The 25434-nt window shown below is 31.3% G+C and overlaps 3 protein-coding genes across 3 annotated transcripts in view; all 3 read left to right on the plus strand.

Moving 5' to 3' along the window:
• LOC132750445 (uncharacterized) overlaps positions 1 to 8398 on the plus strand; it is a 30120-nt gene extending 21722 nt beyond the window's left edge. The window contains exons 24-37 of the mRNA XM_060740435.1: positions 53 to 213; positions 717 to 872; positions 1088 to 1297; positions 2083 to 2125; positions 2447 to 2610; positions 3016 to 3186; positions 4171 to 4380; positions 4644 to 4686; positions 4939 to 5099; positions 5377 to 5547; positions 6057 to 6266; positions 7088 to 7130; positions 7704 to 7864; positions 8220 to 8398. Of these exons, the coding sequence (XP_060596418.1) occupies positions 53 to 213; positions 717 to 872; positions 1088 to 1297; positions 2083 to 2125; positions 2447 to 2610; positions 3016 to 3186; positions 4171 to 4380; positions 4644 to 4686; positions 4939 to 5099; positions 5377 to 5547; positions 6057 to 6266; positions 7088 to 7130; positions 7704 to 7864; positions 8220 to 8398 (2083 nt within the window). The remainder of the gene's footprint in view (positions 1 to 52; positions 214 to 716; positions 873 to 1087; positions 1298 to 2082; positions 2126 to 2446; positions 2611 to 3015; positions 3187 to 4170; positions 4381 to 4643; positions 4687 to 4938; positions 5100 to 5376; positions 5548 to 6056; positions 6267 to 7087; positions 7131 to 7703; positions 7865 to 8219) is intronic.
• Positions 8399 to 8593: 195 nt separating this feature from the next.
• LOC132750447 (uncharacterized) lies at positions 8594 to 21663 on the plus strand. The gene is made up of 18 exons (XM_060740436.1): positions 8594 to 8839; positions 9126 to 9289; positions 9720 to 9875; positions 10155 to 10407; positions 10942 to 11096; positions 11262 to 11429; positions 11583 to 11835; positions 12586 to 12746; positions 13745 to 13903; positions 14653 to 14908; positions 15191 to 15351; positions 16819 to 16983; positions 17295 to 17547; positions 18249 to 18415; positions 19053 to 19193; positions 19738 to 19996; positions 20342 to 20505; positions 21605 to 21663. The coding sequence occupies exons 1-18, from the start codon at positions 8661 to 8663 to the stop codon at positions 21661 to 21663; spliced, it is 3273 nt and encodes a 1090-aa protein (XP_060596419.1). The 5' UTR covers positions 8594 to 8660.
• A 2962-nt stretch (positions 21664 to 24625) lies between these two features.
• LOC132750448 (uncharacterized) overlaps positions 24626 to 25434 on the plus strand; it is an 87554-nt gene continuing 86745 nt past the window's right edge. Inside the window, exons 1-2 of the mRNA XM_060740437.1 lie at positions 24626 to 24783; positions 25099 to 25351. Of these exons, the coding sequence (XP_060596420.1) occupies positions 24633 to 24783; positions 25099 to 25351 (404 nt within the window). The 5' untranslated portion in view covers positions 24626 to 24632. The remainder of the gene's footprint in view (positions 24784 to 25098; positions 25352 to 25434) is intronic.

A 25434-nucleotide genomic window follows, 5' to 3' on the forward strand; every position in this document is an offset into this window, starting at 1 on the left:
GTTTGAATTTTAAATTTGCAATAAACACATATTTGTATTCTATCGTTTGTAGGTATCGCATCGATGATCTTGAATCAAGTAAACAGTTTGTTATATCCGTACGCTTCCTAGCTTGTTTTGACAGTGAAACATGCAGCGTTGATGAATCTATTGTCGATAACCTATTACTTCCCAAACCCCTGTGTAACTTCGAAGGATCATTCAATATTCCTGGTATATATTATATATTGTTATTGAGTGATGCAATAACTGAATATAAGTAGACTAATCAGTCAAATGTATGTTGACGGATAAAATACAGCGATGTATATCATATAAAGTATAGATTTAAATGACATTAAGCTGATATTTTAGCTGTCAAGTTGAGTACATTTGTTATAATTATAGTGATGGACCAAAGATTAATGGTGAAAAATGCTTAATCCAATTTAAAAACAACGTAAATTATAAAAAGACTGTCACACCCTTTTGTTAATAATTGAGCGCTACAGATACATCCTGAATTATTTTTATAGAAATGTACGTTGGTCATGTGGATATTTGTTCATTTTTTGTAGTAACATGTACAATTAAACATAATTATGACAAAATGTCAAGTTTCTTTTATTTTTACCAGTTTAGTGATCATTAATTCTGGGATGGGCAAAATTTCACTATAATTATATAAAAGAAATATTTACATTGATGACACTTAACTTATATGTTTTCTGTTTAAGACTTTAGTCTTCAGAAATGGATCGATGATAACGGAAACAAACAAACAGACTCACTTTCAGATATACTAAGATCAATATTATTTGAACAACTTGGTTTGACACCTTACTTACTCCAAGACGAATGCGATGTCGGGGTAGACCCCGGATGGACAAAAGGTATAATTTAAGTCAATTTAAGGTAAATTCAATCCTTTTAAAAGACTTTGCTCATTTAGATGGGCAAAAAAGTACAAGTGATTTCTAATTGTGATACAAAATGTAAAATTGATTTTAACTTCACTTTATTGTGATTTTTATTTCGTTGCATGAATTTAATTTGTGTAACATTTTATAAAGGTAGTAACTGACTTGTTATTTGTTGGGTTTTTCAGATTGCCCGCTTAATGCGTCTTTGCCGTCACTTCCGTCAAATATAAAGTGTGCCATAGGGGAACGATGTTCTGGATTTACATGCTGTGTAAATGTTCCATTGCTACAACGGTCGTTTTCGTTTTACTTTGATCTAAATACCTGCAATTTCTTACTATCAGCTAGAATAGAGAAGTTGGTGTACAATCAATCACTTGTCAACTATGAATTTGGTATGATGTCTCCTTTTGTTACAGGAAATGTTACGCTTGTTTAACAATTTGAAAGTCCAAAAAATAGCTTAGACTATATCAAATTCTTTACAAGACCGATGAAATTTTTCCAAAAATATATTATGTTTTTGAACTCGTTGAATTTTTCTCCGGAACATTGGCAGAGTTTAGATCTTGTTTTTTTATATCATAGATACAATTTCAAAAAAAATATCAAATGCTTTGAAACCCATTGACTATTTAAGCCATAGAATATAAAGCTTTACATTTGTTAAACTCCTTGAATATCCCAAACATGATAATCCTGATTATAATGGTTTGTATGATTATATATTAGACATGTTGTTATTCGTTTATTTCAATGTAAAAGATAATGCAAGTTTTATCTAAAATCGACGAAGTCCTTGCAATTTTGTTTGAAAATATTTGATTCACTGAATGGCTATGAAATAAGCTTAATATTTGCAAAATATTGTTTCCCTTTTGTTGTTATTTAAAAGAACTAGCGGCGGCAAAAATATCAGATGTTTGCCGAATGCTGCCAAGGACGAAAGTATAAAGCCCCGCCAGTGAATCATTTTTTAATCATCATTTTCTAACCTTAAAGTTAATTTGAAGGGTTTTAATTAAGTCATTAAGTAATAATATACAAACACATTCGGTAATATATAATTCACATTGTACGTGTATTTATTAAAATGATTTATTCTGGCATTTGAATTACAGAAATAATAAGATTTATTATTTGGGAATATATATAATGCCATTTTTTGTTCTTTAAATAGGTCATAAGAAAACAGTCGATTTATTTGGCGTTGTCAAGCTATCGTAAGTAAACATTTGATTCCTTGTGTCTTCATAACAATTTGAATGTCATGTGATCAGTGCATTATAGCCAGTTATGCAATTCGAAAATGATCAGAACTTTTTAAATGATAGCTTAAAGTTTTGTGTATGCTTATTTAGCATGATGATAACAAGCAATTAGCATAAATTGATCATTTCCATTTAACATTTTGGCGGCAATCATTTTATTTGTAACATTGTTGATATTTAATACCATGTTTTAAATTTGCATTTCGATTTATTAAAACATTTTTTTCATTATAACGATGTTCTTTATAAATTGAATATTATTATTTATTTCAGCTATACCATTTTTGATGACAATACTCTGTCTGTATTCAAACTTTCTGCGGAAGTAAGCATATGTTTAGACTCAAACAGTCCATGCAGTCCTGTTATTGCATTGATGGATAAAATACAGTTTCCAAAACCACTTTGTAATTGGGACATGCCTTTTAAAGTTCCAGGTATTATGCGAATTTAATTGCTAGCTATTTTGTTTTATAATTATAAAATAATGAACAGTTTCATATTTCCATATCTAGATATCTATTTTCAATAAAACAGTGATAAGAATGGCGTCATTTGGCAATTGGCTAACTTAAAGGTCGTTGACTTCAAACCACTTGCAACAACTTATTCTTTGTTGTACTTTTTGCTTACGATATTCCATCTTATCATGAAGTTTCATGACAATTGTTAACTTTTAAATTGTTCTTGTAATGATATTTGAATTTGAAACATGCTAACATTTTCGTATTAGTTAAGCGATGTTTTCTACCTTGATCTATCGAAGACATTTTCGCCGTATGAATACATGTATGGCTTTTGTTGATCTAAAAAGGTTTAATGTACGAAAACATGTTTATAAGGTTTCGACATTGACAATTGGCTTCAAGAACATGGCATAACAGAACAAGCTTTAAGAGACACGTTCCTTGCGCAATTAATAGACACACTCGGCTTGTCACATTATTTCAAAGATAATGAGTGTAGCCAACAAGAAACTCCATACAAATATAGTGTGAATGGCTGGAATACAGGTATTATCAATCTATATTCTGCAAGTAACGATAGATAACTGACCAAGTTCAGAATGTTTGCAATGTGTAGAATAAGATTTAGTTTGTATAAAATTCTAATGTTACACACAAAAGGGATGTGTTCTTTATACACGTTATTACTGTAGCTTGGTTATTTGAATAAAATGGAGAGTTATTGTATTTACACAAGCGTCTACGTTGACGTCACACTTCGTTAAGATTTTGCGTGCAAGTTATTATCTCTAAAACTAATGATGGGAGTGATGCTGGGGGCGTGACGGATCTTGCACTCTTTCGTTTTCCCTCACGAACAGACTGAAACCGAGTCTGCAATGTTCATGTAATTTTGTTGTGATTAATTCTTCCGAGGCATCGCCCTTTTTTAATTGAGGGACACTGTTCTAGGCACTAAACTCTGGTCAGCGTTTCCGTCAATACTGCGTGCAAGTTGGTATCTGAAAAGGTACTGAAGGGAATAGGCTTATTTCACACATTTATTTGAGATCATAATAGAAGGTCACTGTCCAAGGCCCATAACTCTTACTTGGATTGAATAGTCGAGTTCGCTGTCTAATTGAAAGCTCTAGTCTACATTATCCAAATGTGTTTTACCACCAAATCTCTTGTTATATTGACTGAAGGCAACGAAGCTAAATTCAAACATAAGTCTTTAATGGAAATTATATAGTATTGAATTTCATCATCAAGAAATTTATTGAATTCAATATTTGAATTTATTCGAATGCAACATCTAATTTATACGGTTCCTTTTTCAGCAGTACACCCATAATTAAAACATCGAGGTACAAAAAAATGATTTATAATGTTCGCAAAAGTTGTAAAATTCTCACACGTGGTCATATTGTTTGAATGTTTTGTCAAACCATGTATTACATGTCTAGAGTTGTATTTTCTTAAGTATGTATAATGCTTACATAAATAGATTTAGCGAATACAGCTATTTGTGAATGTTCTAACTTTCAGATTGCCCTTTGGCTATGATGTTGCCCCAATTGCCCGACGAATTACGATGTTATGTACCAGATTATTGTACAGCCGTTGAATGTTGCCTTGATGTTGGGTTACTTAAAAGAGGATTTAGCGTAATTCTGTCGATTGACGCATGTTCTAACAGACTTGTTGTCGGTATAGAGGACCTCCAATTGAATGTGTCCCTTAACGATTATAACTGGGGTATGTTTAAGGCTTATTCAATTTCTGTCTATTATCACATTAATAATTGATTAAATGTTGTGCTTGCTTCATATAGTCTTAATAATGAGTAGTTTTACGTGATGTACACGATTAATATTTGGTTTGAGTAAATCAAATATTCGAAAACAAATTAAACTTTATTTCAATTGTATTTAAATTAAGTAATATATTAAATTTTGGAAAATACTTAAGTTTCCAGTGTTCGTTTACTTATCATTTATATCTACACTTTATCAAACTAGGTTCTACAGAAGTGATTACTTTATTGGGTATTATTCAAATTACGTAAGTTGTATAACGTTCTTTGCTTTATATTATAAGTTAAAAAATTGGTGTCATTTATATAGCCTTCGGTATTTGAAAAACGTGAAAACGGCGTGATGATTTCCTTTATAAGTTTCAGAAAGATATCTGTTGCAAAAGTAATTAAATAAACTGTTTTTAAAAGTATATATTTAGTAATTAAACATTTAGTTTCACCTCTTACATTGTCTTTCTTTGATTGCCCCCCGTTACTTACTTTTTCAACAAATACAGATACAAAATAGAAAATTATGAGAAAAGCAGACAATATGTCGTAGATGCTGGATTAAAGGTATGCCTTAGCCATGACAATTGTGAATTTCAAACAACATTACTGGAAAATACTACATTTGCAAAACCACTTTGTCGCTGGGATTCAGACTTCTTGATACCAGGTTAGATTTAAAATTCAAACAATAATTTAAAAAAAAGAAATAATAATAATCGAATGGCATAGTGTGATAGCATTGTAGTATAATAATTAGTCATATATACATATTCACAACACAAAAACCAGTACACGATAAGTATAATAATTAAACATATATTTTATGTGAACACTTTACACTTACATTCTTTTATTTCCTTATAAAAATATCGATTATGCAATCATGAATAAAATATATTAACTTGTCAAATAAGCTAAGATTAATTTACCGACCATCTGTTTAGATTTTTCCCTTGATGCGTGGCTGGATGAGAATAACGTAATTGATATTACACATCTTCAAACGAATGTGATAGATAAACTTTTGAAGGAGATCGGTCTTAATCAATATCTGCAATTAGAACAATGCGACAGAGCAACACAACCATTCTCAAAATTAGCTAGGTTTCAGTCAGGTATGTTTTTTGTGAAGTGCCCTTTCTTATATATACTCCAACTATTTGTTTGGTCTGAGTTTTTCTTTGACATGAATAATGTAAAGGTGATTTAAAGATACTGTAGGATATCTTTTTTTGAATAGTTTGTGTAAAACTATATGAAAATCTGGGAAAGTGTGATCCTCGGAAGCATCACAACAAAATTACATGAAAATTGCAGACATGGTTTGATTGAGTCTGTTCATGAGGGATAATGAAAAGGTGCAACATCCCTCATGCCCCCTAACACCGGCTTGAGCAGGACTCAATTTGGAACACTTTAAAGTGCCGAAGTAAATGATCCCGAAGAACCAGAGAAATACGAGTATAACAACAACACGAAAGCTTTTACGAATATATTTAAACGTATCTTTGTTTAAGGTTAAAGTTTGAAAAATTTTTAACCACCTTTATATGTATCGTACTTTCTGAATTGGATTGTTTTATTTCTACGTTTATTATAATTATGAGTGTTTAATTATCAACAGAATGTCGTGAAGAAATACAGTTGCCTGATTTGCCTGAGACTATATCATGCTATCTGTCGGAAAGGTGCACCAGTATTCGCTGCTGTGTTGATGTCGATGTCATACAAAGGAGTTTTGACATAACTCTAAATTTGGACACATGCAACTATATTCTCGAAGCACAAATTGAAAACATGAAACTAGATGTACCTCTTGTTGATTATAAATTTGGTAAATATTTTGAGACAAAAAATAAAGTGATAAAATAATTACAATTATGGGAACATGTTAAGTTATTTTGACTTTTACATGTGCTCTCATCTCACCATTTACACTTGGGTGAGCATATTTGCCATAAGTACAATGCTCGACTTGTTTAAAACTCAATTTTGTTCAAATTAACTGAAGACAGACATCGAATATAGAATTTTTTTTTAACCATACGTTTGTCTTTTTGGCTGGGGTAAGGCTTGTTCCGTGGCTCTAATAAAGCGATTTGTAAGCTTTACTGGTGGAGGAAGACCTAAGATATACCCCTCTTAGGCCCTGATGAGCACCTGATATGCCGTATGCTACTTCACATGAAAGAATTCCTTTAGCGTTTAGTTGTTCCATGTCAACGATTTTAATGACTCATTGACGCCTATATGTCAATACTACTTACAACGGAAGTATATCAACTGTAAAAAGATAGTAATGGTTGGACAAATATGTGTAGATATTTGATATTGTTGAAAATTGTTCTGTACATTACTCATAATTGTAAATTTGAATTCCAAAGAACATGCGAATAATATGTACTTCCAAAGCTCTTTGTTATGTCATTTAAACGCCAATCATTTCGGCGTCAGCAGAATATTGTCTAACACTAATCAAAGAAATGTCTATAAAATCAAAATTCCTTCAGCTAAACCTAATTTCCTTCACATCGACAAACTGTATAATGCTGCCTTAATAAACACTTTATAATAATACGCAAGAAAATAATAATTGGTGAATCGGGATAATTATGATTCTTTTTTTAACATTGCCAAATATTTAATTGGTTGCAGGTGAAGAGAGTAAAGTGTATCTATTTGGTGTCATTAGGCTTCTGTAAGTAGTGATTGTTGCAATAACTGTGTTAAATGTGTTATCGTGTCTTTGAGTATTATTTTAGGACTTATATTATGTACTTGTATTATGTTTGTTGACAATTCATTTATCGAAATTAATATTTTAAATTGTGTTTGTTTTTTAAAATGATTGATATACGTATCACCTGTGACTGAAAAAAGCAGATGAATCGATATTCATAAGATTGTGATAAACTGTTGCCGTATAAAAATATGTTGATTGTATCGGTTACATATTATTCCACGACATTAAACTATATTAGTTTAAATTATTAATAAGTATATTCAATGATAAATCGGATAGATTTGACACTGTATGTTATTTATGATTATAACGAACGTGAGTTGTGTATGCTTAATGAATAATATGATGCATATGGTTTTGTGTATACCTTTTGAATACAAGAATTTCAGTGTTCATCTATATTTGAGGGTTACCCTTGCATGAAGAATTACATGTCAGTTATAAATTATATAATCATCAAAAGTGTGTACTAGAATCTTTTTAGTTGTATTTATGTTTAAACGAGTTATAAAAATGTTTTACAATCAGATTTAAAATAGAAAAGGTCGACGAAACTGCATTTATCATCGATGCAACGATTGATGTTTGTTTTGAAGCAAGTGGAGCTTGCATTTTCTCCTCCAAAATTCTGAATAATGCAAGAATACCTAACGTCTTCTGTTCTCATGGATTTGGATTCCAGATTCCCGGTAAATATGAAAAGATAATGGTATAAATTTCACTAGAAATGTTTTAGAAATATAATGAATTGTGTAATATACTCGTCTACGTTCAATGTCACAAACTGTTTTGCTACTTATTTAAATATGAAGATATTCAAAATCCTAAATAGTTTACAAACAAACTAATTTGATCATGGAAGCATATTATTGATTGATTTCAGTACTTATGTTTGGAAAGGAAAGTCTCCTTAATGTAAAAGCTTTTTCGCTTAACAACAACAAAAATGTATGAAAAATAGGTTAAGTCTTAGTTGTAAGACAAAATAATTTTCTTTCCAATATGTAATCATTTCTTATAGACGCTTTACAATTTATTTGGCAGGATTTTCTCTAGATGTGTGGTTAAAGAATAATGGAATACGAGCCGGTGAAACTATCGGTGGAGCACTTCTTAGTAACTTATTCAGTGCCTATGGTATTGATAACTACCTACAGAGTGATCAATGTGTATTGCAAGATTCGAGATTCGATGACAAGCAAGGTCATTATGAAAATATTTGAGAGTTAAAAACTGTATATATTGATATATTAATGATTATGAAGAGGTAATTTCATGCAATTAGAACTTTATGATTGAACTTGGTGTATTGCCTAATCGATGCTTAAAACAATTCTTTTGTGTCTTTGTATGTAAAATTTTAGATGGTAAGGCTGAATCAAGTTTAATACATTTATGTTTGAATTTTCAGGAAATTGTGCTTCAATTCTAGACATAAGTGACATACCAGGCGTGGCGTGTGCCCTGTCGGATACATGCCTTAGTATGTCTTGCTGCATATTTTCAAATATACTCAAACGTTCCTTTGAACTTAGTTTCGAAATAGATGTTTGCCGATATGTTCTTGAACTGCAGATTGAATCTTATAAATCTACCCTGTTGCTTGATACCTCGGAACTTGGTGATTGGAAGTTCTTTACTCTTCAGGGACTGCTAAAGATAAGGTTTGTATTACATTTTTCAATGTATCATATCACTGTACATGAAAGCAAATGTTATATTCGTTTTAAACTGTCATTCGTAAAATTACTAGTCTAAGACTTACATTTGTGGTTTGATAAATATCTAACCACATTAAACTTTCAAAATGTTTTAGTCATTTCAACAGTTTGTTTCACTTCCGATACAGTTATCGCATGATAGACTTATTTGAAGATAATATCTTTATCATCAATGAAACTGTCAAAACGTTTTTAGTCATTTCAACAGTTTGTTTCACTTCCGTTACAGTTATCGCATGATAGACGTATTTGAAGATAATATTTTTATCATCGATGCAACTGTGAAACTATGTCTCTCTGATAGCGAATCATGTGTGGTCGATATTCCAATTTTACAAAGAAAAGTGGTTACAAAACCGTTTTGTCAATCTGAGATAGGATTTCAAATACCAGGTAATCGTATAACATTTACAATTTTCACAGACATGAAAAAAACGAATAAGTAGCATTTACAGCGTTCCAAAAGTGACTGAACATTTATTAATCATACCGTCATATTGTTTACCCAATATGACAAAATGTATTGTTTTATTTGTAGCATTCAAAACCTTTTTGCCGTTTTCTCCATGTTTATGCAAGAATTATTGGAAGAAAGGTGTTAGCTTTTTGTATTATAATATTGACTTATCCCTCATGTACAGACTCAATCAAACCGAGTCTGCAAATCTCGTGTAATTTTGTTGTGATTAATGCTTCCGAGGGATCACTTTGTTTCCAGATTTTTTTTGATTTTTTTTTTACATTGTATATCAAATATATATGTTTTACTTTATTACAAAGAAATCCGATAGTTTCAATACTTCAAATTGCCTCATACTTTTAGATTTTTCACTTGCAAAATGGCTTGAAGATCAAGGTTCAAACAGCGCAGTATCAGTCCTGCCTAAGGATATCGTTAGCAAATTACTGGATGACTTACACATTTCAAAATTCCTGAGTCTGGGTAGATGTACGGCATCTAATCCTGCATGGAAATCCGGTAAAATTTTGTTAATTAAGCATTTGTAAACATTACTCCTATCAGTAGAACACAAACTTGAAAGATTTCTATAAAGAATGTTCTTGAATATTTCTGAATCTAATGTGCATGAATTTACCTCTGATGCAAAAAACAAACAAACATTTTTTAAACTTTAATAAATGAAAGGAAAATATGTTAAAAGTACTTAACACAAGTTTTTGCAAGGAAGATATATAGAACATATTTCAAAAAAAGAGATGATGATGTTTTACATGTAAAAACGCGCGTTTCTTGTAGATTGTGAATTTGTCAAAAGCGAAGTTGTGTTGCCACCTGGATTATCCTGTAGTCTGGACAATTCATGTAAAAATATTGCTTGCTGCGTAGAATTTGCTCAACTACAGTTAATGTTGGCGTTCAGCTTCAACTTTGATGTGTGCAACTTGGAATTTACCACACGTATAGAAGATATAACAAAAACTGAATCAATCCTAAAGTTTTCATTTAACACCGAACATATTATGGACCTATATGGAATCTTGAAATTAAAGTAAGTTAGAAAATTAGATATTACATAGATCTTAAAAAAGTTTATTTTCAAAATACCAGTTTAATATGCGTGGAAATTATTATGATGTTTCATACTTTGGTGAAATAGCACTAAGTCTTAAAGCAGCATGCCTTCAATATAATGCTTATCTTTATAAAAACTGTGAACATGTATTTAAAAGTAAAATATTGTAAAGTGAACAAAGAATGCAACTTACACATTTCATACTCTACTTTCAACCCCAAGTTAATAACCAAACAGAGGTCAAAAAATGTAAAAAATAGCCCTTATTTCGTTAGTCACGCAGTAGTTTTTTGGAAAATACTGCAAAATCAGTCATTAATCGCACAAAACATATAATTACTAAATAATTACTTAAATCTTTCATCATTTTGCTTCTCTAAAATCTCAGTAAATATTTCTCAAGTTTTATTTCTTGAAATATTTTTGCTCATCCAGAGGCGTGTCATATTCAAAACAGTTATGTGTCGAAATGTCTTGTATACGTGTTTTATCATTAAAATTATGATGCAGGTATAAGATATTCGAGTTGAAAGGAGCTGGACTATTCTCAATTGACGTAAACTATAGAATGTGTTTAGACGCCTTAAACTGTACCACAGAAACATCAGTGTTTAACAACCTTCAGATACCCAAATCTGCTTGTGACTGGAATTCCAGCATGATATGTAAGTATCAAAAGTGACTTTTGTTTACTAAGAATAACACGGTGAAAATGTTCGTGTAATTGTTAATCTTTTAAACGTATGCGTTTTGCCGTTTGTTTACTAATGAAATTTTTTTTTGCTTTTTATTCTCTTTCAGCTTAATGTTTAAAATTTATGTAATTGCAGACGAATCAGTTGAGGACTTCTTTCAGGTTATTGATATATCGACGGCAGATGTTTTACAGGGAGAAATTATTGATATGTTTCTGCATAAAACTGGACTCAACATTTTCATGTCAGACGAGCCCTGTGTTTTGTCATCGTTGGCCATTACAACTTTCGAGCATGAACAAAGTAAGGCTTTAATGTTCTGGTTATTACTCTGTACACTAGGCTTTAAAAAGTTACAAGATGACAAAGTTTGCATTACATGTGATGAAATTAGTCGCCACATTTACTTTTGTATAATCTTATAAAACTTTATTAAGTGGTAAATATGAATTTCAGAATGTTCTACAATACAAGTTCCTGTGGGTATGGAAAACAAAATGACATGTGTATATGACGAAAGCTGCACCTCGATGACGTGTTGCTTGAACGCTGAATTCATACAACGGACAATTTCATTCGGATTCAAAATTAATACATGTGCTAAGAAGTTAAATATCTATATTGAAAGCCTGCAGTACGATTATGAGTTTACCGACGATATGTATGGAAGGGAACATACAATAAGCCTTAAAGGCATTATTGATCTTAAGTATGTATCTTTTTCAAACAAGACAGGGTCCATGGAAAATGTACATCCTTTCCATACAACTTTCAATATCAAAGTTGTTACTTATTTTAACAGAAAGGAACATACAGGGTTTTCCGTGTCATTATATTCTATATATTCAATTACAAGCATCTTATTTACAACAAAATTTAATGTCAAAAGTACGACGGGTCAGTCAGATTCAATCTGACAAGTAATAATTTAGTTTGTTTTGTTTTTTAAATTATCAAACTGTTATTTAATAACTGTACAACATATGAGAAATGCATAAATGTTTCTTAGAAAGACTTGTGTATATGTATATGTGATTAGTCGTTTACATATTGTACTATTTTATTTGTATGGTATGTAAATAACAAAAACAATGTAAATAAATGTTAAATCAATTATCATAATGATGATTATGTACACTTGTAAAACATTTCAAGTAAAAATCTACAAAAAGGCTAACAAAAATATAATTTTGCATTGGTTCAGATACTATGTGCAGCATCTTATAGATACGCTTCAAAATTAGTTAAAATTAATTTACAAAATGATCATATGTTAACATAACGTTCAAGGGAGACAACATGAATGGTATTTTAATGTAAAATGGCAGTATAACACACATGCCTTACCTTTAAAGAAAACTGTTGATTTCGGAATTACTCAGCACCATTATTGCTATGATCACATTTCATTTTGGCAAATTGAATATTTTGCTCATCAATCATTTTTTTTTCTTTTCAGGACAAAGTTTGACTTTATTTCTGTAACTAATGTATTAGTTATAAACGTTGGTGTAAAATTATGTTGGGACAAAAGCTCGTGTGTCATTGATGCAATGTTATTAGATGGAGTAAAGTTATACGTACCATTGTGTGATTGGGACAGCAACATTCTTATTAACGGTAACATAAACTCTATTACTTTAAGTAATATTAAAGAAACTTTGTCACATTAAAGAGTCTTTATGTTTCTATTGCAGCTTCTACTTCTTTACAATCTTTAAATATGCCTGTTACAATATTTAAAAAGAAAGCCTATAGTTTTATTTTCATTTAAGCATCAATTTTTTTAATTAAAAGTGTGGCTATTTTTATGTTCTTGACAGACTATGCATCGGTGTTGCCGTTGTTTTACCTGTCCATTTCACAAAACATATTAAATTAAAAGCTACTGAATTTAAAGGTGTTATACTTGTAAAAAATATCAATGTAATTATGTTATAATTTCAAACGGGTAGATTATCTTAAAATTTACTTCTTTGTAACAATCTTTGTCGGGTTACGCCGATTTCGTGAATGAAGCCAAAGGTTATGCTGGTTACCTCATATATATTATCTTCTTTCTCAGTATTACCTGACATTTGTACTTCCCCAAATGTATCAGTCAGGTTTGCTGAACATTAAAAACAATAAAGTTTCATTTGTTTTATGTTAGTACTTTATATCAAAGAAACACTATCGCTAGCAAGGTGATGTTGAACAAACAAAGACTGTCCTGAAAATATTTGTAAAGAGAGTAAAGAAAAAAAATTACATTGCAGCCGTATGTGCTAAACTTTCAGTTCATTCAGTATTTGATTGTTTCGATCATAGATGTGCACACATTTGTAATTTATGCACAATTCCTGAGGTTATTTCACCCCCTTGTCCTATGGGATCTACATGTGTTTTTTTTTATATCATCAAACACCGAGAAAAGACCGCTTTAAATCTAAAACCAATAGAATTAATACAAAATAATATTTAAACTTATTAACGCATTGTTTACGCGTTTTATCCTGCAGCTTACATTATGCGATCCATCATTCGAGAGTATAACAATTAGCATAAGTGCCATGATTCTGTTTTATCATAATTATCTAAAAAGGCTTTTTGATAAAAACATTTATTTAAATATACAGGATTTTCGCTTTTAAACTGGAAGGCTGATAATGGTTTAGGCAGTGCTGACAACATAGACGGCTTATTGTCTGATCAGTTATTTGAACACCTACAACTTGCACAATACCTAGGGGCGCAGTGCGATACCGATGATTTTGGTAGTTCAATCACACCAACAGGTACGTGTACAAAATTGAAATCTTAACCAAACCGAGTCTGTTATTATTCATACAAAATTCAAAATAAATAGAAATAGTCTTGCTTAAATCTATTCTTTTGTTGTGCTAAAATGTGATTAATCGTTAGAAATGTGTAAATGATTTGATTAATATACTGTATTCCTAGAAAAGATTTCGCGCATTTTAACTTAGCGCTTTTCGCGGTAGGCATGATTTCGCAAATCTTTATAGCCGCGAATATGTCACTTATAACAAATCCGCGAACATTTCTAGCTTCAACCAAATAAAAACATAAACGAGCATAACATTTATTATAATCTACTTACACAAGACACTTATTAACACAGGTGCTATAAGATTCAAAGTTTTCAAAGTTTATTTCAGAACTCGATTCATGTATTTCGCTTGTAAAACTGGAAGGCTGATAATGGTTTAGGGCAGTGCTGACAACATAGACGGCTTATTGTCTGATCAGTTATTTGAACACCTACAACTTGCACAATACCTTGGGGCGCAGTGCGATACCGATGATTTTGGTAGTTCAATCATACCAACAGGTACGTGTACAAATTGAAATTGAAATCTTAACCAAACCGAGTCTGTATTATTCATACAATATTCAAAATAATTAGAAATAATCTTGCTTAAATCTATTCTTTTAGAGGTTGTGCTAAAATGTGATTAATCGTTAAAAAATGTGTAAATGATTTGATTAATATATGTGAAACGAAATGATTTAATCTGAACAGATTGTGCCCTTGGTTTACCAAGCTGGTTTGACGATAACGCTGAATTGCAGTGCGGGTTTCAAAACTCTTGTTCAAATATTTCCTGTTGTCTTATGATGAAGCCGCTTGGCCGTTCATTTACAATAAACGTTGACATTCAACCCTGCGAGTTCCAGATCTCGATTTCAATTGAAAAGTTTAAGAAGGTCGTTTCACTGAATGACTATCAATGGGATGCTAGCGAAAGAGTCACTTTAATCGGCATGTTATCTGTGACGTAAGATTTTTCGTTTATGATCTTCATTTAAATTTCATGTATTTCTTGTTTCATTAAATGGCATGACTTTGTTAAATTCAGTTAAATTCATTAAAAACAGTTTATACCAAGAACTTTTACCTGTGAAAGAGCTGTAATTTTCAAAATGCATATTATGCTAGCTTATTATTTATTTAGACACATATCTGTTATCCATGTAACATAATTTAACCGTCTGCATTTTTACTGTTTTTATCCATGTATATCCAAGAAATCTCAAATTATATCGTATCTGTTTTACAGATATGCTATAGTTGATGTTACTGCAGAAAATGCCTATGTGGTTACTTTGAAATTATCATTATGTCTTGACGAATCTGATTGCCTTTTCGATGATACTGTGTTAGATAATCAAATGATCAAAAAGGAAACCTGCCACTGGGAAGATTATTCACTACCATCAGGTACAGTCATGTGTATACAAAAGAAAATTGAACATTATTAAACTATTGGAAAGTTTACTAAACCTGTCATATTGTGTTTAAACAGACACATTAAATGTAATTATACCCCGACCTGATAATGTGGAGGGTGCTATACTGGTATCACTTTGTCACGTCTGTCAAACGGTCAGTCGCCTGTCTACTTTATTAATCATATTGAAGGATTTTCTTTAAACTTGGCTCACATATGCGTGTTGCCGACTTAAGGTCAAGTTTGCCCTTGAAGGTCAAAAGTCAAATCAGACAATACCGGGTCCACTCTACCATTTTTAAGCCCAAGAAGTATTTTCTTCGAACTTGGCTCACACGTTCGTAATAACGAAGGAGATGTGCATAACCCAAGCCATCGCGGTGCCGCTCAATGTCACAATCGCCCTAGAAAGTCAAATGTTAAATATCACACGACTTAGAGGCCGTTGTAAAAGGGATGGCATAAATATCTCGAAAATAGTGATCCCTCGGAAGCATTCAAAACAGCAAAATTACATGAAAATTGTAGACTTTGTTTGATTGAGTCGATACATGAGGGAAAATGAAAAAGTGCAACATCCCTCACGACTTTTAGCATCGGCTTGAGCGGTACACAACTCTCAACAATTAAAAGTGCTGGACCCAATGATACCGAAAGACAAGAAAAATATAAAAACACGGAAGTGAAGTACAAGGCAACTTTTAACGCATGCCACACAGCACTTGGCACCTGCTGTTGTGATGTATCAATGTCTGGAACAAAGCGATCTCTCGGAAGCATTAAAAACTGCAAAATTACATGGATGTTGCCGAATCGGTTTAGTTGAGTCTGTACATGGGGGATATTAAAAAACAACATGCCACCTCTGTACCAGCTTATCCTATTCCAATCATATACCCAATGTTGCATTTTCTTCTCACCTAGCTAATGTATTCAATGTTTATTTCAACAAAGCAATGTGCATAAACATTTTGTCATTGATTATATCCAATTTCTTGAAGGACAAGATTCGAACATTTTTTGTCTGCATCATAAAGTGTAAAATTTTGAAATATATGTTTTCAAACTTAACCAAATTGTGTCTTTAGAGAACAATTGCAAATTGCACTAAACAACACGCTGTGCCATATAATAAAGGTCGGGGTTGGTCAAGTTCTTTTTGACATTCTAGTTTCAAAATGTAAATTTTTTAATGCTTAATTAACAAGGTTTTAGAGAATGCATAATTTAGTCTGTGAATGCTTGAGCACTTGTGTGTTAAATAAAAAATACAAAATATTGTAACAACAAGAACGCTTGATTTTAATAAATAAAATTATTATGTAACCGTAGATCGTACTTTAAAAGTCCGGTATGAGTACCAATACATTGATTTATAAGTATTATGTTATTAACTAAAATTATTGAAAGTAACAATGATGTTAGCAATAACGTATTCATTTTTGTATTCTTTTCAGAGTTCAGTCTTTCTGAATGGGCAGAAAACAGAGGTTTAGACCCAAGCCAATTGTTTCAAGACGGAACACAATATCTTATGGAAAAACTCGCTATAGACAGATTTCTCCTGCAACCATCATGCAGTTTACGGGATAATATCTATTTGAACGACGTAGTCAGTTCAGGTGAATCTTAGTATTTATAATATGTTTTTTTTCTCCCGGATAATTCAATTATAACTCATGTATTCTATATGAATAAAAAATGTAGGCCATCTTTTCCAAAGAAAGCGTAATAATATAACTTGCATTTATTTTATTTCATCAAATAATTTAGACTTGTGTTATTTTATATGACCATTCGAACAGTTTTATATTTGATTAGACGTATAATTTATCAGTTATGCTTTACACCCCTTTCAGCCTTTTAAGATTGTTTTGAGTTTTAAGTGATGTATTTTACATATCTATATTACACAACACAACTTTTCTTACAGGTTGCTCACATGTAGATACATTTACATCGCTATTGCCTATAGCTGCCTGCCGATTGTCAGATGAGTGTTTAAATCTAGAATGTTGTATAGATCCACCAAACATCAATCGCCGTTTTAAAGTTCAATTTAAATTTGATCCATGTAACTACAAGTATGAAGTAAACATCGAAAAACTTACTTTTGAAAATAGTCTGTTTGATGTTGATCTTTCCACCGAGAAAACATTTTCGTTACATGGAGTTGTAACCATTAGGTAAAATTTTATATTTAATTTTTATTTAAAAAATCCAAACAATTTACATTTATTAGATTTCAATCAAGCCTTCACATTAGTTATCTACTTTATCATCAGGTTGATATAGATCAATATTAATGATTTATTTCTTAACTCAAGATATGGAAGTCTACACATGCTTGCTGCTTATAATGTATATCCAAAAATCAAGTTTACAGATGCTCATACCACGTGACTTCTTGTGCACTTTGTGGGAAGGGAAACTGATACAATAATGGTTAAGGTTGTATTTTCTACATGGAGTAAATTGTAGACCTGACCCATTTTATTTATTTGAAGGATTTCTTTCATAGTTCTTTCATATAAAGCGAATTTCTGAATATTCAAACATGTTGTTTCACTTTCAGAAGAAAAACCGAGTTTTTCTTATAAAATATAAAAATTAATATGTATTTATTATTTACTCGAACGAGTTGACTTTACACTTTAGACCATATCAAATTTTAAATTATTTCAAGTTATAGTCTTAAATGCTACCTGGACCGTTTATTGTTTTGGTTTTTTTCCCACTCAGACCACAAAAACCCATGTGGTTTAGACACCTTAGATTCACTTTCATTATTTTTATATTATATTGATATGAATATATGTGGAGTCGTTAAATATCAATAAATTCACATGAATTTATTTTGTGCTGATTTGACTTATTTTCTTTTCAGATACCAAGTAGAAGATTTCGCAGTCGATAATATTTACAAGGTCAATCTTGGAATAAAAATATGCCTTGATGTCGTCACATGCCCAGTTGACGAGCAGGTTTTAGACAATGCTCTGATAACAAAACCAACATGTTTCACAAAACTAAAACAAGACTACAAAATAAAAGGTAATTTTAAAGTTTCCTATCGATTGCGATAATTTCCTTACATTCTTGGAATTAATTTGAATATTGACGGTGTACAATATGAGTTCATAATTATGACAGCAGTCATGATCATTATGTTAATGTTGATCAAACAAGAACATCGTCTTAGGCTATATCAAAATCACTTCACTTGACTTTACCAATGGATTTCTCTTTTTAAATATCTGGGCTTTAGTTAAAGGTCGATTTAGGACAAGAATGCTATGATTTTCAGTTCTCAAAATCATTTTATTGTTTACTTAGTTTCCTGCTATAGTTTCCGAAAAAAATAATCTTATTGGCAATACAAATAAACAATTCTTTTGATGATTCTCCTCTATAAGTACAGTCATAGTGCTAAAGTAGTTGTTATGATTGTCAAAATTCCAATGTGTTACCACTAAGATATATAACTTCACATTTTGAACTACTTACTTACTTTAAATTTTTGTAAGCGTCTATTATTAATCTATTATAATAACATTACAAAACATATGTTTGTCTCTTTTTTCGGGGTGCCTTAAATGGCAATTAATGATAGATTTTGAAAACGACTTATAGGTTATTATCTGTCACCAATATGTTATGCACATTGTATAAGGATCAGAAATCATTTCAGAATTTTCGCTGAATAAATGGATGGATAGATATAACACAAGTTTCTCAAAGAACGTTCAGCTTATGCTAATGAGTGACCTCGGTATCACAGATTATCTTAATAACGACGAATGTACAATTGGTCAGGTCGGCTGGAATAAAGGTAAAAGATAATACAAAATATCTCCTCCGAAATAATGTTAATAAACCATTTTAACAATTAATGTTAATACTTTCGTTTATAATTTTTATGGCACAAATTTATCTAATCAATGTCTTTTTATTCAGTGATAACTTTATTATGAAGTATCCGTATTCCTATGTTCTATACTTACATTATTAGCTTATCAAGGATGTTTGGGTAAATGTTTGTAGCTTTAATTGTGCAACTATACAGTTATCATTGTACATGTCTTTGTATTTATCATGAATATCATTAATTACAAAAAAGAAATACGATAGTTTTTGTGATATATAACATGTGTCTGTGAAATACAAATCTTGTTTTTTTATTAATAATAAATAACGAAAAGGCCCCAAAAATAAAATATCATTTTGAGTAGGTTTAAATATTATATACATAATAATACAACTTTAATTAAGATTGAACTACCGATTCTCAATTGGCAAGTGTAAATACAATTGATGTTGACGTAATTAACAGGTCTGATTTTTAACATCGATTAGGACTAAATTTTGAATTTTAGATAAGTGTGCACTGAGTTTGTCTTTACTTGAGCAGCAGCTCTTCGACATGTCATGTTCGTTATCAGCGAAGTGTACAGAGTTTTCTTGTTGCGTACCAGTACCGTTTATCAACAGAAATGTTGGAATTGATGTAAATGTTGATCCATGTGCATTGACGATGGATATAAGCGTCGAAAGGCTTAGATACTCTTTCAGTTTGATTGACTATAATTTTGGAAGGCCAGAATACGTTTGGCTTTCGGGAGTTTTACGACTTACGTAAGTAATTTAACAAGTGATATTCTATCATCAGAAAGTTTAAAAACATGTATTACTTTTACATGTTAAAATTTTAAAGTGTGACTTTTTTAAAAAAAAGCTAAATACTTAAAAAATGAGATATGTTTTTTTTACTTCTGTCTTAATTTGATATTCAAAGAAATGAAACGTTTATAAAATGCAATTTAGAAATTTTAATAAATTAAATTGGCTTCTAATGTATTAATCAAGTCATATCGATTCATGTGATACTCGATACAGCAAAGTTTACATTTTATCATCTACTAAATAAAAGTATGCAGAATGGATTTATTTCTTACGCCAGCAAGCTTAATTTTTCTCTAGGTTCACAATCCATGACATTGCTCAGAAAAATGAATATTTATTGTCCGTGAACTTCGAAGAATGTTGGGAATATAACGACGTTTGCTCAAAAGAATACAGTATATTAACAAACCAACGTTTACCAAAGCAAATTTGCAACAGTACAAGCGGCTTTAATATTCCAGGTAGAAACATTTTGACATTTTATTGCATTTGAGAATGACATTATTTGTTCAGTAAGTTAAAGAAATAGTCACACTTAATATACGAGGTATGTTCAAAAAGTTCGTGGACTATTGCTGTCAATTTTTATATGGTTATATAAAATCAACTTGGTTGATATGTATTGAAAGTGTGTTTTTCTTTCTATAAGTTAGTTATAAATTTATTTTAAAATTTTATTTCTTCCACAATCTATGTGCATTTTAATAACCATAGCAACGCAACATCGGCGCAAGCCGAAATTTTCATACAACGTTTAACTTTAAACCCATACTGAATTAAATTTAGCGGTTACTTTCAAGTGAAAAAACGGGAAAACGTCAAATAACATTTATATGACGTCATATCAAAATGTGACGTAATTTCAACGTTCTAAACGGTTAGAACCAAATGTTGTTCATTAGATGAGAAATCAGAATATCATCAAAATGACGTCAAACGAAAAGTCTGAAGTACGCGCCGTAATAAAGTTTTGCTCAGATCTTGGTAAAAAACTCCAACACAAACCTACAAAATGATACCAAACAGCTAGAGGAAATAACTCTGTGCCACGTTTCATTAGTTTTAAGTGGCACAAACGCTTTTTTTGATGGGAGAGAAAGCACAGAAGATGATAATAGGTCCGGAAGACGGACGTCTATCGGCGCGTCAAAGCGTCGAATGTTGGATGACGCACTGAAAAAAGATCGGCGCCTAACGGTGCGGGAGTTGTGTGACATAACTGGGACTTAGTACAGGAAGTGCACACAACATACTCACTAAGCAAATGAATATGAGAAAGTAAGTTGTTATTGTTGTTGTTATTTTTGTCTTTTTTGTTCCTTTCTTTATTTAATGTTGATATAATTTAAATTATTTTCCAATTGATAATAAAAATTCCCGATGCAAAATGAATACTTATTAAATGTTAAAAACACGGAAAATTTTATGCATAATGCACACATCGCATATAAATTGAATCTTTATAATCGGTGTTTAACATGCATATTGAACATTTTGCCTTCATAGAACAATTACTAAAAACACCTGGCTATTAATTTATGTTATTATGTTTATTTTCAGGTTCACGCAAGATGGGTACCACGCTTATTGAAAGATCACGAGATGGAAAAGAAGAGTAATAGAGTCAAGAAAGTTTCTGAATGAGTATCAGCGTTTGGGTGACAGCTTTCTAGACTCAATCATCCACCACTGACGAGACCTGGCTTTTTCTACACGACCCAAAACGAAAACGCAGTCCGCAGTATGGCGTCGTTCAGGCTCTCCTCCACCCATGAAAGCCCGTGCGATTACGGTCTGCAGGCAAGCAAATGTATGTGATGTTTGCTGACAGGAAAGGAATGATCCTCTGCCATGCTGTTCCGACACACACGCACATCAATGCAGATTATTATTCAAAGGTATATATTATATTTTTTATTTTAGTGCCTTTATTTAATGTAACATGCTCAAGTTTAATATCACATGATGACAGTTTATGTTTTTATAATAATGTCAGGAAATTAACGTACGTAGTGTAGGAAAATAGATAGATATAAATATTTATATATAATATTTAAATCATCACAATAAATAATGTTTTATTTATAAACACGTGTTGTATTATTTTTAAGAAGAAAAACAATTTTTTTCACATTGATATCTGTAGCTGAAAAGTTGTGTATGCTTCTTTATTTCAACAGGTGCTACGCCGCGACTTAGTGTACGCACTTCAAAAAAAAGAGGACCGGGTGTTCCGCTTGAAAGTTTCAGGTTTTCATCAGGATAATGCTCCACCGCATACGGCTGCCACCACAAGACTGGAGCTCGATGTTCTAGGTTTTCAACAATTAACCCATGCTCCCATATTCACCTGACTTGGCTCCTTTCGACTATGCTATAATTCCCTCACATAAAGAACATGCTTAAGGGCCATCGATTTGAGAATTTGAAAGAATTAAATAAACAGACTGTATCAATCATACGACAGATAACAAAAGAGTGGTTTGATAGTGTTTTTAAAATGTTGATTCATCGGCATCAACGATGTATAGAGTGTAATGGACGGTACTTTAAAAAATTGTGAAAGAATGAACATGTATCGGTCTATATTTGTCGACGACGTCAACGACGTTATTTGTTGACGTGATAATTACACCGTATTGTGCGCCGGTAATATTATATGTATGTTAGTTCTGTTATCCTTGTTGATGTAGTTTTATTTTTGTAGTTCATATTGGTATGTATCTGTTGGGATGATAATGGTCTATCCAACAATGTATGTTTTATGTAATTTCAATAAACGAGTTAAAAGTTATACGGTTTGTCCACGAACTTTTTGAACACCCCTCGTAGTACTATACGTTTTTTTGTACTTAGAAATAATTCCAATATATCGCACTAAAAAAAACAAGAATCAATGCAGCACACATGAACTTATTGATAAGTTTATTATGTTTTATGCATCATATTTATGTGAGTTAAATAACAATAACATTCTGTCGTAAAATTCTTTCGAGAATATACCAGAAAAATATTGTTACAACATAATTTTACCGTTTTTAAATATGATAAAATATTTCATGAACCTTTAAAATGAATATAAGCTCTAGTTCAAAATCATGTAAAAGCCAATTCGGGAATACCCTGGAGAACAACGATAGTGCAGTTTAAACGGCATACTTTGAATTATTTTGTTGTTCATTGGAATGGTAAACACATACTTTCTTTATATGATGCAAACACACTTATTTTCAGAAATTTTCAGATATAACGTGAAACAAACCTTTAAAAGTCATGATGAATAATTTATTAAACACCTATTTCTTTGTCTTGTTTTCTTTATAATTCTAGAATTTTCTCTTCAATCGTGGATGTCTAATCATGGACATAATACAGGTGATGCACTCAATGAACAACTACGAAATCGTCTTCTAGAGGAATTAGGACTTGTTGCTTTCTTGAATGAAAATGAGTGTCATCTTGAACAAACTACGTCAGCGCAAAATGGTTGGATCAACGGTAAGTTAGTCCTGTTAACACGTACGGTATATGTAATTGATATTTAATGTTTTAAAGTGTTTTTACATTCAAAATTTATTGTATTGTCTGTGAATAACATTTATATTTCTTTACATTACAGAATGTTCTCATACCATTCAGTTGCCAGAATTACCCGGCGGAATAAAGTGTAAAGTCGCAAGTTATTGTACAGCTATCATTTGCTGTGTATCCATGGATCAGATAGGCTACACATTTAGTGTAGGTCTAAATATAGATCCATGCAGTCAAGAGTTGACAGTTCAAATTGAACGACTTCAGAAGGAAATAGCTTTAATCAATATGGAAGATGGATTATTTGATGAGTTATGGCTTTTTGGAATAGCAAATCTGAGGTATATTTTATAAAAGCTGTTGATGCAAAGTATAGAACATGTTTTATAAAAGTGTTCTAGAGAAAAGTATTCATTTGCAGCTGACGAACCAATGGTTTTCATTTTATCGGAAGAAAATTGGAAATATTTACACTGATTTACCGGATCCGAGTTGTTAGATTTTATTTTGAAACACTTACACATAATTCGTGACTTACAGTTTTTTATAGAGTCTGGACGTTTGTCCGTATCAACAACTTAACCATTTTGATGTTTGGTTTTATGTTAGATATCAAGTTTATGACTTGCACGAAGAACGGAAATACCTTCTGACATTGACTATCGGCATATGTTCTGACTACAACTCCTCTTGCGCTGACTATATGGTGTTTAACAATACCAAGATTCGTAAAATCCAATGCGACTGGGGGTTAAACACTGCTACAGAAAATGGTAACAGGCTCTATTGTTTCAGAGTTACAATGCTATTACCCAGTATTTTGAAATATAATAGAAATCACTGAAATGCTAAACCATGCATAACTGTTGACAAGTTAAGAAATTTGTTATGAGAAAGAAATAAAAACGCATGTTTTCATCATGTTAAACTACGTATTACTTTAATACTAAATATAAGTTTGCCATACAATTCAACTCAATACTTTGTTTAACTACAACTTTATTTTATATTTAAATTAAATTATCTGTTTATTTCAGTGTTTTCAATTTCTAACTGGATGGAATATTTCAATGTTGATGACACTAGAAATCTACCAGCTTATGCAGTTGACATACTTTTCAACGAAATGGGTGTTGCTGATTTCCTCTCGCAAAGCCAGTGCATAGTCAATCAATATCCTTTCAGTATAGAGGGTGGAATCGAGAACGGTGAAATTTATTAATTCATTTAATTCATTTGAAATAATAAATACAAATGTTTGCCTTTTTCAGACACTTAATTGTCTAAAATAAATTCTTGCATTCTTTTTTCGTATTTTAATCAAATGAAAGAATGTTAACGAATAATTTATTACATTTTAGGAAGAAATTGAAACCTTAACTGTAAGTAGACTTTTTTAAATATTCTTAACAGCTGTATGCAAAATATAGTAATATTTAGTTCTTTCATCTTAGTGTTGAATATGAATAATAAATAAATCAATTGTGAGATGCATTATTATTTTCCGTTGTACATGTTCACAGAATGTAGCGAGTATTTGCTGGTTGAAAGTGATCTTGGCCCTGTGTCCTGTCATCTGAGCTCTTCATGCATGTCATTAGAATGTTGCATCAACACTACAGCTCTTCCCCGAAGCATACACGCATTCTTCCAGATAAATGCTTGTGATGAAAAGCTTACAGTCGGAATAGAAAAGTTTACATTTGAAACGAGTCTTGTTGATTATGACTTTGGAACAAAGGAACACTTTTGGTTAAATGCTTTATTCCGTATCGAGTAAGTTCTTTGTTTGCATAGAACATAGCTTATGATCTCTTTTCTTAAAAAATATATATACATCTATAGACATGTTGTAAACA

This window comes from Ruditapes philippinarum, unplaced genomic scaffold, assembly GCF_026571515.1.
Source record: "Ruditapes philippinarum isolate M1 unplaced genomic scaffold, ASM2657151v2 ctg679_1_1_1_1, whole genome shotgun sequence".
In the NCBI taxonomy this organism is placed as follows: domain Eukaryota; kingdom Metazoa; phylum Mollusca; class Bivalvia; order Venerida; family Veneridae; genus Ruditapes; species Ruditapes philippinarum.

Coding starts and splice junctions, on each gene's coding strand:
- LOC132750447 (XM_060740436.1), top strand. CDS start 8,661: ATGTCTTGCTGCATATTTTCAAATATACTCAAACGTTCCTTTGAACTT. Junction 11,836..12,585: donor AAAGGCATTATTGATCTTAA/GTATGTATCTTT, acceptor TTTTCTTTTCAG/GACAAAGTTTGACTTTATTT. Junction 12,747..13,744: donor CAGCAACATTCTTATTAACG/GTAACATAAACT, acceptor TTAAATATACAG/GATTTTCGCTTTTAAACTGG.